The 14,500-nt window shown below is 40.1% G+C and overlaps 1 protein-coding gene across 3 annotated transcripts in view; it reads right to left on the bottom strand.

Moving 5' to 3' along the window:
* The window catches only part of NEK11 (NIMA related kinase 11), a 292,126-nt gene that overhangs the window by 100,395 nt on the left and 177,231 nt on the right, over positions 1 to 14,500 (bottom strand). For all 3 annotated transcript variants that reach the window (XM_010335819.3, XM_039480351.2, XM_039480352.2), the window contains exon 13: positions 5,479 to 5,639. In XM_010335819.3, the coding sequence (XP_010334121.2) occupies positions 5,479 to 5,639 (161 nt within the window). The remainder of the gene's footprint in view (positions 1 to 5,478; positions 5,640 to 14,500) is intronic.

Raw genomic sequence — 14,500 nt, 5'->3', positions numbered from 1 at the left:
AGAGACCTAGGTTTTAAAGTCGGCACTTGAAATAGTCTCCACTGCTGTTTCTTTTTTGAGCCAATGAGATAGCTGACTTGCACTTAGGGACTAGATTGTGTGAAAAACATGTATCTTAAGTACTGCAAGTCTACAACAAGAATTCAAAGCAACAAGAGGCTTACAGTCTGAGAGATGCAGGAATTGCGATGTGGTAGAGGGATGGGATTTATATCTCTCAGCTCATTTTCACTCTGGAGTATTCAGCAGAGACACATGAAATCCCTGACTCATGATCCCTTCCACTCTCCCACCTTCACCTTCTCCTTTATCCCTGCCTTCCCCCTTATTTAAATTCCAGCCAGTTAAATTCTAGTTTGATGCAGTTCATCTAGAATACATGCATCAGAGTTGTTGCAAGAATTAAATGAAATAATACGTCTGTGACAGCCATGAGCTATGCCATTTACAAGTCCCTTCAAGAGAGAACCTGCTGCAAGGAACCTAGTGATCTGACAGCCCCTGGCTACACGCCCTGTGGATCCACACTGAGGCCCTGCCCTTCCCAGGCAGCTCCCAGACAATGTGAGCACTACAGAGAAGTTAGGGCTGTGCTATTTTTCCCAGTACTGGACTTCAGCAACAGACCTTGGGCTCCCTCTTAGCCTGGCCAAGACGTTTTGAGAATTGCAGTGCAGCATGAGGCTCTCATCCGATCGGTCCCTCTCTCTTTCCCTCCCTCCCTCCTTCCCTCCCTTCATTCCTGCCTGCCAGCCTGCCTGCCAAGCCTTGATCAGAACTGCACTGCAGCCTGAGGTTCTCATCCCACCAACCTACCAAATTCCTTCCTTCCTTCCTTTCCCTCAAATATCTCAGTATGGTTTCAGGCTCCTCCCACCTTTCTTTTTTTTTTTTTTTTTCGAGGTAGAGTTGCTCTGTCACCCAGGTTGGCGTGCAGTGGTGTGATCTCTGCTCACTGCAACCTCCACCTGCCAGGGTCAAGCAATTCCTCTGCCTCAGCCTCCTAAGTAGCTGGGACCACTGGCGTGCATTACCACACCTGGCTAATTTTTGTATTTTTAGTAGAGACAGGGTTTCACCACATTGGCCAGGCTAGTCAATATGGTGAACTCCTGACGTAGTGATCTGCCTGCCTCGGGCTCCCAAAGTGCTGGGATTATAGGTGTGAGCCACTGCACCTGGCTCCTCCCACCTACTTGGTAGGCATTTCCTTTTTATTTCTAATTCTGTCTCATCACCTGCTTCCTGGAGTACCTGAACTGACACAGCATACAAGGTACTAAGCATAGAATGAACGTACTGGAAACACTAGCAGTTACTTATAATTACTATGATCTGATTAAACTAATGACTGCACTAACAGCAGAAACTCTTAGAGTCATCTACCATCAGGACAATCAGATCCAAGGGTCCTCAGCAGAATCTCAGGCCTTCCTGTCTCGTATCCAGTTCTCTACCCGTGGGACAATATTCCAAGCAGAAAATCAGTTGTTTTTCCTAATGCTTCACTGTGAGGTGAGAATTTCAAAACCACTGAATGATTGGGGAAAAAGCATTGAGAACTTCAGAATTGACTGGAATAGTGGACCTCCGCTACCTTTCATCTTAGGAAGAACAAAAACCATAGTCCTGAAGAGCCTTCTTAAAACAAGCCCCAGTGAGAGCCACATTCATTAAACAAACCCCCTCCAGAGGAAGTTCTGTGTCAAGTCTTTATTGTCCACCTAGTCTGTGTATTATTGGATGCATCTGAGCCATTTATCAGTCCTGGAGAGAAAAATCATAGTCAAGGCAGCAAGGCAAAGACAGAGGAGTCTGTGAAAACATCCATCAACTTGCAGCCCTAAGCCATGTCCATTAGAGCGCATAAAACACTTTTCAGTGACAGGTCGCACAAATGTTGTGGAGAACCCTGTTATGATGACAGCTATAAACTCAATTCTCCTGAGATCTAAGATTCTGGTTCCCATTCAGTGACCACAGACTTGGCAGAGGAGCCATCAACAATATGATAACGGCTGTGATAAAGGTGTTATTGATGCTCTGCTTATCATAGCAGAGAAACAGCCAGCAATCAGCAGCAATTAGGTGCTTAATAAAACTTCTTTGGAGACACTGCTACTAAAAAGATTGTCATAGGTGGCACAGATAACTCAGCAATCAATCTCAATGAAGTCCATGGCTGTTTTTCTTTTTGAAAGCACTTCTCTCATCAAAATAATAACTATGTGACTTTGGCTCCATCGAAAGGAAGGGGAATCAACTTTGATCTGATTAGGCACATGGAAGGCATTGGTATGATGACCACCTAAGCAGACCCTGCCATACCTGGCACACTCAGAGGTCAAGGGCAAGACCAGGAAAAGGGGAGAAGAGGCCAACGTGAGAGGTGGCAGTAGGGCTCTCTCAATTCACAAAGTTAACCATGACTGAGGTCTCAGTACTAAATTCTGCAGTGTAATTTGTATGTTGCTAATGAAAATAACCCAAAAGGGAAGAGACCACACTCATCACCTTTGGGAAAGGAGAAACTATATTGAATTACTGGAAGAAAATAAATGTATAAGAGACAGGTAATTTGCAATTATACAAATTACTCTATTGTGATTCCCACTCCTGTTTCCCTTATGCCAAATCCATTCTAGGTCAATATATATTCTATAGTAGCAAAAACATTGACTTGAGAACCTGACAAAAACAAGCAATGCGGAAAGGATTCCCTGTTTAATAAATGGTGTTGGGAAAACTGACTAGCAACATGCAGAAAGCAGAAACTGGACCCCTTCCTGACACCTGACACTAAAATTAACTCCAGATAGATTAAAGATCTAAACATAAGACCTACCACCATAAAAACCTTAGAAGAAAATCTAGGCAAGACCATTCAGGACATAGGCATAGGCAAGGACTTCATGGTTTAAACACCAAAAGCAATGGCAACAAAAGCCAAAATAAACAAATGGGATCTAATTAAACTCCAGAGCTTCTGTACAGCAAAGGAAACAATTATTAGAGTGAACCGGCAACCAACAAAATGGGAAAAAATGTTTGCAATCTACTCATCTGACAAGAGCTGATATCCAGAATCTACAAAGAACTAAAACAGATTTACAAGAAAAAAACAAACAACCCCATCAAAAAGTGGCCGAAGGATATGAACAGACACTTTACAAAAGAAGACATCTATGGGGCCAACAAACATGAAAAAATGCTCATCATCACTGGTCATTAGAGAAATGCAAATCAAAACCACATTGAGATACCACCTCACACCAGTTAGAATGGCAATCATTAAAAAAAATCTGGAGATGGCCAGGTGCAGTGGCTCAAGCCTGTAATCCCAGCACTTTGGGAGGCCTAGACGGATGGATCACAAGGTCAAGGGATCGAGATCATCCTGGTCAACATGGTGAAACCCCGTCTCTACTAAAAATACAAAACATTAGCTGGGCATGGTGGTGCGTGCCTGTAATCCCAGCTACTCAGGAGGCTGAGGCAGGAGAATTACCTGAACTCAGGAGGCGGAGGTTGTGGTGAGCCAAGATCGTGCCATTGCACTCCAGCCTGGGTAATAAGAGTGAAACTCTGCCTCAAAAAAAAAAAAAAAAAAAAAAAAATCCGGAGACAATAGATGCTGGAGGAGAGGATGTGGAGAAATAGGAACACTTTTACACTGTTGGTGGGAGTGCAAATTAGTGCCACCATTGTGGAAGACAGTGTGGCGATTCCTCAATGACCTAGAAATACCATTTGACCCAGCAATCCCATTACTGGGTATATACCCAAATAATTATAAATTGTTCTATTATAAAGACACATGCAGACATATGTTCATTGTGGCACTGTTTACAATAGCAAAGACCAAGAACCAACCCAAATGTCCATCAACAATAGACTGGATAATGAAAATGTGAAACATATATACTATGGAATACTATGCAGCCATAAAAAATGTTTGTGTCCTTCATAGGGACATGGATGAATCTGGAAACCATCATTCTCAGCAAACTGACACAAGAACAGAAAATCAAATACCACATAGTATCAGTCATAGGCAGGTATTGAACAAGTAGAACACATGGACACAGGGAGGGGAGCATCACACACTATGGTCAGTTGTGGGGGACTAGGGAAGGGAGAGTGGGGGGTGAGGAGGGTGGGGAGGGATAACGTAGGGAGAAATACCAGATATACATGATGGGGGGGAGGAAGGCAGCAAACCACCTTGCCATGTATGTACCTATGCAGCAAACCTGCATAATCTGCACATGTTCCCCAGAACCGAAAGTACAATTTAAAAAAAATGTTTGAATGGATTTTTGGAGTAAATCACCTTCACTCCAAAAATCATCTCTTCTAGCTAGCTTTTCATTGACTTAGGTACCCCTTGGTTGACTTTTATTTTAGTAGCTGAATGGTTCTCAGTTAATAAAAGCTTCTGTAACTCATAAAGTTTAAGATCGGAAGGTAAGAAGAAAATGAGATATGCGTGTATACACTGCCCAAAGTTTTCTCCTTTCTGTTCATATGTCTCTTCCTTTTTTCTCTCTTGCAACACAGAAAGCACATATCAGGGTTGTTTCTTGGCCTATGGCCCATATAAGGCTTAATCTTGCTATAGTTAAAGAGGGCATATACTTAGAGAGACCTCACCACTTGAGCAAGAATGTGTCCTCAGAGGCTAAAAGTAGCTAGAAAGATTATCCCCTAAGCCCAGGATCCTTGGGTCTGATCCGCAGAACTAAGTCAGTCTTTACAAATTTGTATTTCCATTCGATTTGTGAATATGACCCCAAAATAGCATTACCAGAAGAAAGTATATGGAAAATTCCAGCCAAGCACAGTGGCTCATGCCTATAATCCCAGCACTTTGGGAAGCCAAGGCGGACAGATCACGAGGTCAGGAGATGGAGACCATCCTGGCCAACACAGAGAAACCCTGTCTCTACTAAAACACAAAAAATTAGCCAGGCATGGTGGTGGGCAGCTATTTAGGAGGCTGAGGCAGGAGAATTGCATGAACCTGGGAGGCGGAGGTTGCAATGAGCCGAGATAGCACCAATGCATTCCAGCCTGGCAACAGAGCAAGACTGCGTCAAAAAAAAAAAAAAAAAAAAAAAAAAAAAAAAAAAAAAAAGAATCTCTCTGCTAAAGAGACACCTGCATTTCTTAATTCAATAGCTGTATATGAAGCCCTCCTCAGTGTGCAGTGCAGTGTGTACCATCCCCCAAACCCCCAATAAGTACAGTGCACTCAGCTCTTCCCTTATCAACATGATCCAGACCAGATTCTCCAAATTCCATAGGGCCCTGCCTGCCTCTGGACCTGGAAAAGCCAGACTTATCACCAGAAGCTATTACAATAACCCTAGTCCCCGCATCCCCAACTTCACCTTATAAGACTTCCTTTACTCTCTGGGAGAGAGTCCAATCAGTACCTTGAACAGTTCCACGGTTTCTGGTAGGGAGATCATATACCTGTTGGTTTGTTCTGTAAGCAGGCTGGGGTTCCTTCTTCTTGATTTCTTTCTCTGGTCCTAATAACACTGTTCCTTCTTCCTCCTCATCACTCTCTTCATAATAGGAATCAAACGTATCAGCATAATACTCTTCAGCCACAAGTGGGTCTTCCGGGATCTCTGAAATAATGAACAAACAACAGTCAGACACTACCAATTATTAAAATTATAATGAGGGAAGAATACCCTGTCTTTTTACAGGGATGTATATTTTGCTTGCACTGACAAAGATTCTATGGTGTGCAGAGCTGAATCTTAGCTCCCTGAAAGTATTTAGTTGAATGTAATAAACACTCAGCAAAATAAAACCAGTGGAGTAAAGGAGGAACATTTGCGTTGGCGACTACCTGTTGAAGGTAAGAAAAAATTATGAAACAAGAATAAATAATATGCTTTAACATCTTAACCTTTGGAGGCATGAATCTTTATTAACAATGAGGAAATTTAGGAGCAAAGCTAGGACAAGATGTCCTGGCTGAAAGGTCCTATTATTACACAACACACATACATTTTTCAGCAAAGGTAGTTGGAGAAAAACTACCACAGCATTTTTCCTAGATTTTTTTTTTTAATGTTACTGGTAGTACCAAACAAGATGAATAGGATATATAGCAGCAGTATTTTGGCAAGCTGGGGAAAACACTATTTTTTTCTAATAGGTAATGATGGCTTTTGAGATGGAGTTCACACTGGTGGGTCCTCCTTGCTCAACCTTACATTCAGCACTTATTTTAAAAAAGAATACCCACTCAAGCTGATGACAATAAGCATCTACTCAAGTTACTTGATACAACATTGTTAGTAACTAAAATTAAGTAGGTGTTTTTAACAATCTTCAATGAAGAAAGGCCAAGAATGGATCACAGTAAAGCATAACAATATAAACTCTAATTTACTAATGGGGGCCTAGAAATAAAGAACTACCCAAAGAACTACCCTTGGGTCGGGGTAGGAGAAAATTACAATACTCAACTGCAGCAAAACAGTAGGCAGTTTAGACTCTGCACCATATTCAGACTTAAAAATGAAACTTTTCTTCTAAATTGTAACACATTATTTTTCAACCTATTGTTGCTATTTCCTGTCTAGTGGGAAAAACATGAAATTTGGGGTCAGAGAATCAAGACTGGAATCTAGCTCTACTGACTTTTAGATGAAAATTTGTGCAAGAGACTTAAGGTCACAGAGCTCCAATTTCTGTGGTGAAATTAACATAAGGGTAATCTAGTAGGGTGGCTACTATCATTTAGTAATAGAATTCTCATGAAAGCATCAGTACGCAGCGAAGTTTCATACAAATGTTCACTCAATTTCCATGTGTATAAAAATGGGCTTTTCATTAACTGAGTCCGGAATCCTTTGAAAATAAAATACTTAATGGATGTAGAATCCCCTGGAAACAAAAGACACTAAAATGTGTTTTTATCTATTTTTTTTCCCAGTAAAACATAAAAGGCTGCTGTGCAGTAAGATAAAAATTAGCTCAAAAGACAAAAATTACATACATTCAAAATCACCTTTGCAAATTCCTTAGAAAGGGGTGTAATGGAGACCTCATACCTTATCTCAGCAATTTCGACACAGTGTATTTTCCCTTCAGACCAGCTCAGATCACTGATTTTCAGGTGAACATCAGATGAGATGGAATATTGGTATAAAGAAGCCACATTTTTTATTATTTTTTGTTATTAATGTTTAAATCATATATATTATTTTTATTAAACATGGCTTCTAGTCGTTATATCAAGAAGACACCTGCACATGTCTGCATATGTGTACATATATATAAAACACATACCTATACATGCATGAACATGCATATATAACTTCAATAGCTTTTGTGTACAAGTGGATTTTGGTTACGTGGGTGACTTCTGCAGTGGTGAAGTCTGAGATTTTAGTGCACCCTCACCCAGGTAACATACACTGTACCCAATACATACTTTTTCATCCCTTACCCCACTCCCATGCTCCTCCTTTCTGAGTGTCCAAAGTCCATTATCCCACTCTGCACGCCTTTGTGTACCCATAGCTTAGTTCCCACTTATAAGTGAGAACATAGGGTATTTGGTTTTCCATTCCTGAGTTACTTCACTTGGAATAATGCCTACAGCTCCATCCAAGTTGCTGCAAAAGACAGCATTTCATTCTTTTTTTAATGGCTGAGTAGTATTCCATATGCCACATTGTCTTTATTCACTCATCAGTGATGGGCACTTAGGTTGGTTTCATATCCTTGCAATCGTGAATTGTGCTATGATAAACATACAGGTGCAGGTGTCTTTTTGATATTATGACTAGAAGCCATGTTTAATAAAAATCTTTGACTTACACTGAGAATGACAAGAGGATCACAGCATGAGAATTATATGAAAACTAAAATCCCGAGAGATCTCCAGTTCTGCCATCAAGTAGGGGCATGTGCTTGCTGAGTGGAATGACAGATGGAACCATATGACATCGTTCTTCTCTTGCCCACCCTCAACTCTCCCTGAATCTCTGTGTCTCTTCCTCCAACTTGTCCATTCTCTCTCTCTCCACACGCTCTTCTACTTCCTCTCCCTCTCCCTGAGTCTCTTTGTCCCTTTGACAGTTGTCTATTCTCTTACCCATTCATACTTTTCCCTCTTGCTCTCCCATTTTTTTTTTAATTTGTCTTAATTCCTCCTTGTCCAATCCTTTGGCTTTCAAACCATGGCATGGTAAGAAATACCATTTACATTGTTACCCCATGCACAGAAATGTGCTTATATATGCATACACAAATATATAGTTGAAACAAAAGTTTCATACATCAAGACCTACATACCCAACTACATGTGACACACTCTAGTGTTTTTCATTCTATTCAATTATTATTTTTTTATGCTAGTTGCAACTCGCTAGACTTCTCAATCTGCAGAATGGCTAGAGAAGCCAACATTCAAAAACACTCCTTTAGAATGCTGGCTTTCGCATAAAAAATAAAAATAAAAATAAAAATCTGCATTTAAATCAAGGTTGTAGCAATAGCTCTGTAACATTGTGTTTAATTTAAACTTTCTGCACTTTGGTTTTCTCATCTATAAAATAAAAATGATAATATTCATCTCACAGAATTGTTGTGACCATTACATAGTATAACGGATGCAAAGTATATATCAAACCAACGTTAGTTACTATTGGAAGTAATAAGACAAACACTCAGGAGTTTTACCTATAATACCCAACACTGGGAAGAAATAACAGTCATGCATCACTTAACAATGAGGATACGTTCTGAGAAATATATCATTCAGGTGATTTCATCATTGTAAACATCATAGAGTGCACTTACACAAACCTAGATGGTATAACCTACTATATACATCTATGTTTATATGGTATAGCCTATTGCTCCTAGGCTACAACCCTGTACAGCAAGTTACTACACTGAATACTGTAGACAATTGTAATATAGTATTTGTGTATTTTAACATTAAAAATGTACAGTAAAAATACAGTGTAAAGGATTTTTTAAGTGGCACACCCATACAGGGCCCTTACCATGAATGGAGCCTGCAGGGCCAGAAGTTGCTCTGGGTGAGTGAGTGGTGAGTGACTGTGAAGGACTAGGACATTACTGTACACCACCATAGACTTTATAAACACTGTCCACTTAGGCTACACTACATTTATAGAAAAGTCTTCTTTTCTTCAATAATAAACAGCTTACTGCGAGTTTTTTAAACTTTTTGACTATTACAACACTTAGCTTAAAACACAAACACATGGTACAGCTGTACAAAAATATTTTCTCTCTTTATATCTCTCCTGACTAGGAGATATTCCATAAGCGTTTTTTTTCAACTCTTTTGTTAAAAATGAAGACACAAACACACACCTTAGCCTACTCCTACACAGTGTCAGGATCGCCGACATCTAAAGTCTTTTAATGTCTTAATTTAATGACATTTTAATGTCTTCCGCCTCATCTTGTCCCACTAGAGGGTCCCTAGGGGCAGTGACACACACGGAGCCTCCATCTACTGCGGTAACAGTGCCTTCTTCTGAAATACCTCCTGAAGGAACCGCCTGAGGCTGTATTACAGTTATTTTTTTTTAATAAGTAGAAGGAGTACACTTTAAAATAATAATAACAAAAAGCATAGCAGGCCAGGTGTGGTGGCTCACTCCTATAATCCTAGCACTTTGGAAAGCTGAGGCGGGTGGATCACCAGAAGTCAGGAGTTCGAGACCAGCCTGGGCAAAATGCCAAAACCCCCTCTTTACCAAAAATACAAAAAATTAGCTTGGTGTGGCTTCACACACATGTGGTCCCAACTACTTAGGAGGCTGAAGTGAGAGGATCACTTGAGCCTGGAAGATGGCGGTTGCAGTGAGCTGAGATTGTGCCACTGCACTCTAGCCTGGGTGACAGAGACCACACTTCAAAAAAAAAAAAAAAGTAAATACATAAAGTAGTAACAGTCACTTGTTATCATTATACTGTACATAATTACATGTATTACATTTCTATATGGTATAGTCGGTTTATTTGCACTGCATCATCACAGACATGTGAGTGATATGCTGCTCTGCAATGTTATGATGGCTATGACAGCACTAGGTGTTAGGAATTTTTCAGCTTCATTAATGGGACCACCATTGTATATGCAGTTTGTCATTGACCAAAAGATAGTTATGCAGTGTATGACTGTATTAGACAACTGCATATATATACCCGTTTAAAATATTTCTTTTTTCAAACAGAGCTGTATTAGACAACTGCATATATATACCCGTTTAAAATATTTCTTTTTTCAAAATCCATACTGAAATCAGCTGAAATGAGCAATATGGAATCTTGCCTCTCTCTGGTTTCCTTTTTGCTGGACTCCACAGGAACCGTCAGGCACTTCACCACCCTGTTCACCTCCCACCGCCCTTCCTGTCCACTGGTTCTATCTACATTTGCTTCAAGCAGCTCAAACGAAACCTCTGCTATAGGGGTTGACAAATACGTTCTGTAAAGGGCTAGACAGTAAAAAATTTTAGGCTTTGCAGACTACGTGGTCTCTGCCACAAGTATCTAACTGCCTTTGTAGTGTGAAAACAGACAATACATAAATGAATGAGTGTGGCTATGTCCCAGTAAAACTTTACTTACAAACATAGGCAGTGGACCAAGTCATACCTCTACAACACAGACAAAGCTTTTGCTAAGATACTAAACTCCTCTTCCCAAAACATAGCTCATTGTGTACACACAGTCTTAATCCCCTTCCCTCTCCTACCTAGGATTTCCTTCTAGGAAGGGGAAGAAGGAAAAAAAATGGCCAGGGAAAAGTGCCCTCCTGCCACCTAAGTTGTGAAACAAACTAGAATGAATCTGTCTCCAGTATTTCTTAAGTAAGCACCACTAATTCGGTGCTGCTCACAAAAGGACTCATTTCCATTTTCAAAGGGAAACATCAAAATAAATGTAAGTCTATTTAAACTGTGTTTATCAAGCTGCATGTTTTTCATACATGGACCCAATCTGAAGCCTTATTAGGCTAAAGCTCCTTTCTCCTGTCACTAAGGGGAAAGAGTCTGATAAATGGCTTTAATTTCCTTGCACCCTGAAGTCAGCCTTATAATGAGAGTACTGGAGTGGCATTCCTAATCTTCTGTATGCTGGGAAAGCAGTGACAGAATATGTTTATGAAGGAATCCAATCATGGTGCATGAGCTTGGACACAGATGCTTCAAGTCCATCCTGGACAAATGAAGCTATCACCCTGTTACAGGAAAAGGATGGCCTTTATCAGATCCTTCAATTAAGACCCAAGTAAATGCCTTTCTCTATGACTTGTGTGAGCATCAGGATCACCCGCGGGCTTGTGAAAACAGACCTCTAGGCCTCACCACAACACTTGGTGATCCAGTAAGTCTGGTGTGGTATCTGAGAATATGCATTACTCACAAGTTCCCAGGTGATGCTGATGCTGCTGGTCTGGGGGCTGCATTCTCAGAACTACTGCTCTAGAATGTGAATAGTTCAAATAAAAATATACACTATAATAAAATACAAAAGATTTTATACTGTTTATACATATTTCAACCTTTGTATGTTAAAGATGAAAGGTAAACCAAAGAAAAACTTTACCTTAGAAGAGCTCAAGCTGTTGTGCTATTAGTTGTCTCAATTACTTACAATCTCCACCGAGGTATAAGTAATGGAACTATTCCCATTTTGTTGATAGAAAAGAACAAAGCTAAGGGTGAGCAGCCCAAAGCTACAATCTTTATATTTGTATGCATTTTACAGTTTAAAAAGCACATTGATATACATTTGATACTACAAAATCTGATACCATTTGACAGCACAGAGATACCATTTGATCTTTGCAACAACTCTTCAATGTAGACTAGAATGACATTTTTATGCCCACTTTTCAGATAGGAAAAGTAAGGCTCAGACAGGCTAATGACCAACCAGCAGTCACACCGCCGCACTTAAATCCCCTTTCTTCCACTGAATTAGTCTACTTACGGTTAGTTAAGAATTTTCATCTTTGCTAGTAAAACCATTTCATAGATAAAGGTCATGATTATCTTCCTGTAGCTCTGACAGTTGTCAGACAAGAAGGGATAGATTTTTGACTTACGAGATAGAAAAACTGAAGCTTAGTCATCCTGGTAAACTGTCCTAAGCAAGCTGGGAGAATCAGACTCAGCCTGAACCCAGTGCTCACTACCATCTATCTCAGATGTGCCAAACTTGAGTGTGCCTCAGAATCAGCTGGAAGGCTTGTTAAAACAGATTCCTGCTCCCACACCCAGCGTTTCTGATTCAGTAGGTCTGGGATGGGATCTGTAATTCTGCATTTTTAACTATGCCATTCATCTGGAAACACTCTGGAGAACTATTGCTCTATCTTACAGGACGTTGAAGGAGAAAATGACATAGAGATGCAACTGTTAAAGGAGAAACTCCATGTTACTTCGTCTACTGCATTCGCTCTTTAAACTTCTAAATGGATCCAGATATACGTTAGCCATTTTTTTTTAAAGACTGTTTTCATAAAACAGGAACTTTTCCTGAAGAGAAAACCAAGTTTCCTCTAAAGGAACTTAGTTTCTTTGAGTCATTTAGAAGATCTCAGCCTGTGTGCCCACCATCATCCCAAATGGTTTTAACCAGTAGAATGCCTTGAGCATATGCATGTGACAAGCTTGGCAGAATGGTTATTAAAGGGTGATCCCCAGAATAGGGCTCTTATTAGAAATAAACCTACTTAATCAGAAACTGAGATGAAAGTCCAGCAAAGTGTCTTTCAACAAGCTCTCCGGGTGATCCTGATGCACCCTTAAGTTTGAGAACCACTGATTCAGCACAATGACTGGCACTTTATGTCTGCTGAAATAAAAATCCCTTCTAATATCCCACGTAGATGGTAAGCTCCAGAAAGGCAGAGGCCATGCCCATCCTGCTCCCCATGGTATTTCCAACACGTGATTCAAAGCAGACACTCAAAACTTCTTGCTGAATAAATGAGTACATAAATCTCTAAGAGATAAGAACTTTCAAACTGCCATGTAATATCATATACAAAGAATTTACCAATCTTTTGGGAAAGTAGGACAGAGAGGGAGAAGCTGAGAAGAGAAAGGAGATACCTGTTTTCTTCATAAGAGCCCAAGCGATTTCCTCTTTTTCACATACTTTGAAATTATATCTCAAATGTAGTCATACCTTTGAACAGCAAAAAAGTCATCATACTAAAACTTACAGCTACATCCCGCAGGCCCACCAAGTCCCAGAATTCAGTCAAGATGACCCAGAGTGTGACAGCACACACTGTTAGGCTGGGACTTTCTCCAGGTACCCCAGATTCTGCCCCAGACACCTTGCCTCTCTCTGCATATCTAATCATAGTGTCAGCATTAATGTTTGTGGAGCTGGGCAACCAAATGATTTGTGACAGGGAAACCCCATAGACTCATGTCAACCTTTGTGCCCCTTCTCCCAGGAAATACGAAAAGATCAAAAGATACTTTTAAACATGTTTTTCACTATACTCATGCTGTGGGGGGGAATGTCTTTATAGAAAGAGGATGCTATTTATCTTAGCTGTCATGGGGCAGATGGAGGGTGGGTGGTGGGAGCCCTCAGCAGCAGGCATCTGCCAAAAGATGTCATCTCTATTTTTCCTTGCTTTTCTAGTTTTCTGAAGAGGGTAATGGCTTTATTGCCAAAATACTGAACAAAGGCTATTATAAGGCTATAATAAGAATAAATATGTTGTTATATTTCAATGTGGCCTCTATGAAGACCATGTTCATTCATTACAAATTGGGAGTGGCAGTGCTTAGAATGATTACAGTTATATTATATTGACACAGCAGCTATCAAGGAATTTACTTTCCAAAAAATGACATTTGTGGGTGTGAAAAATTGCCCGAATTCACTTTTTAATAAAAACATTAATAATAAAAACATTATTTGGGGGGAGCTCTGCCAAGATGGCTGAATAAAGGGGATGGCAGAAGATTTACCAAGCAAATGGAGGGCAGAAAAAAGCAGGGGCTGCAATCCTAGTCTCTGATAAAATAGACTTTAAACCAACAAAGATCAAAAGAGACAAAGAAGGGCATTACATAATGGTAAAAGGATCAATGCAACAAGAAGAGCTAACTATCCTAAATATATATGTACCCAATACAGGAGCACCCAGATACATAAGGCAAGTTCTTAACAACCTACAAAGAGACTTAGACTCCCACACAATAATAGTGGGAGATTTTAACACTCCACTATCAATATTAGATCAATAAGACAGAAAATTAACAAGAATATCCAGGACTTAAATTCAGATCTGGACCAACTGGACCTAATAGACATCTACAGAACTCTCCACCCCAAATCCACAGAATATATATTCTTCTCAGCATCGCATTGCACCTACTCTAAAATTGACCACGTAATTGGAAGTAAATCACTCCTCAGCAAATGCAAAAGAATAGAAATCATAACA

The sequence above is a fragment of the Saimiri boliviensis genome, chromosome 9 (genome assembly GCF_048565385.1).
Source record: "Saimiri boliviensis isolate mSaiBol1 chromosome 9, mSaiBol1.pri, whole genome shotgun sequence".
In the NCBI taxonomy this organism is placed as follows: domain Eukaryota; kingdom Metazoa; phylum Chordata; class Mammalia; order Primates; family Cebidae; genus Saimiri; species Saimiri boliviensis.
The sequence above is the reverse complement of the archived record's forward strand: the minus strand, read 5'-3'. Positions and strand labels throughout refer to the sequence as shown.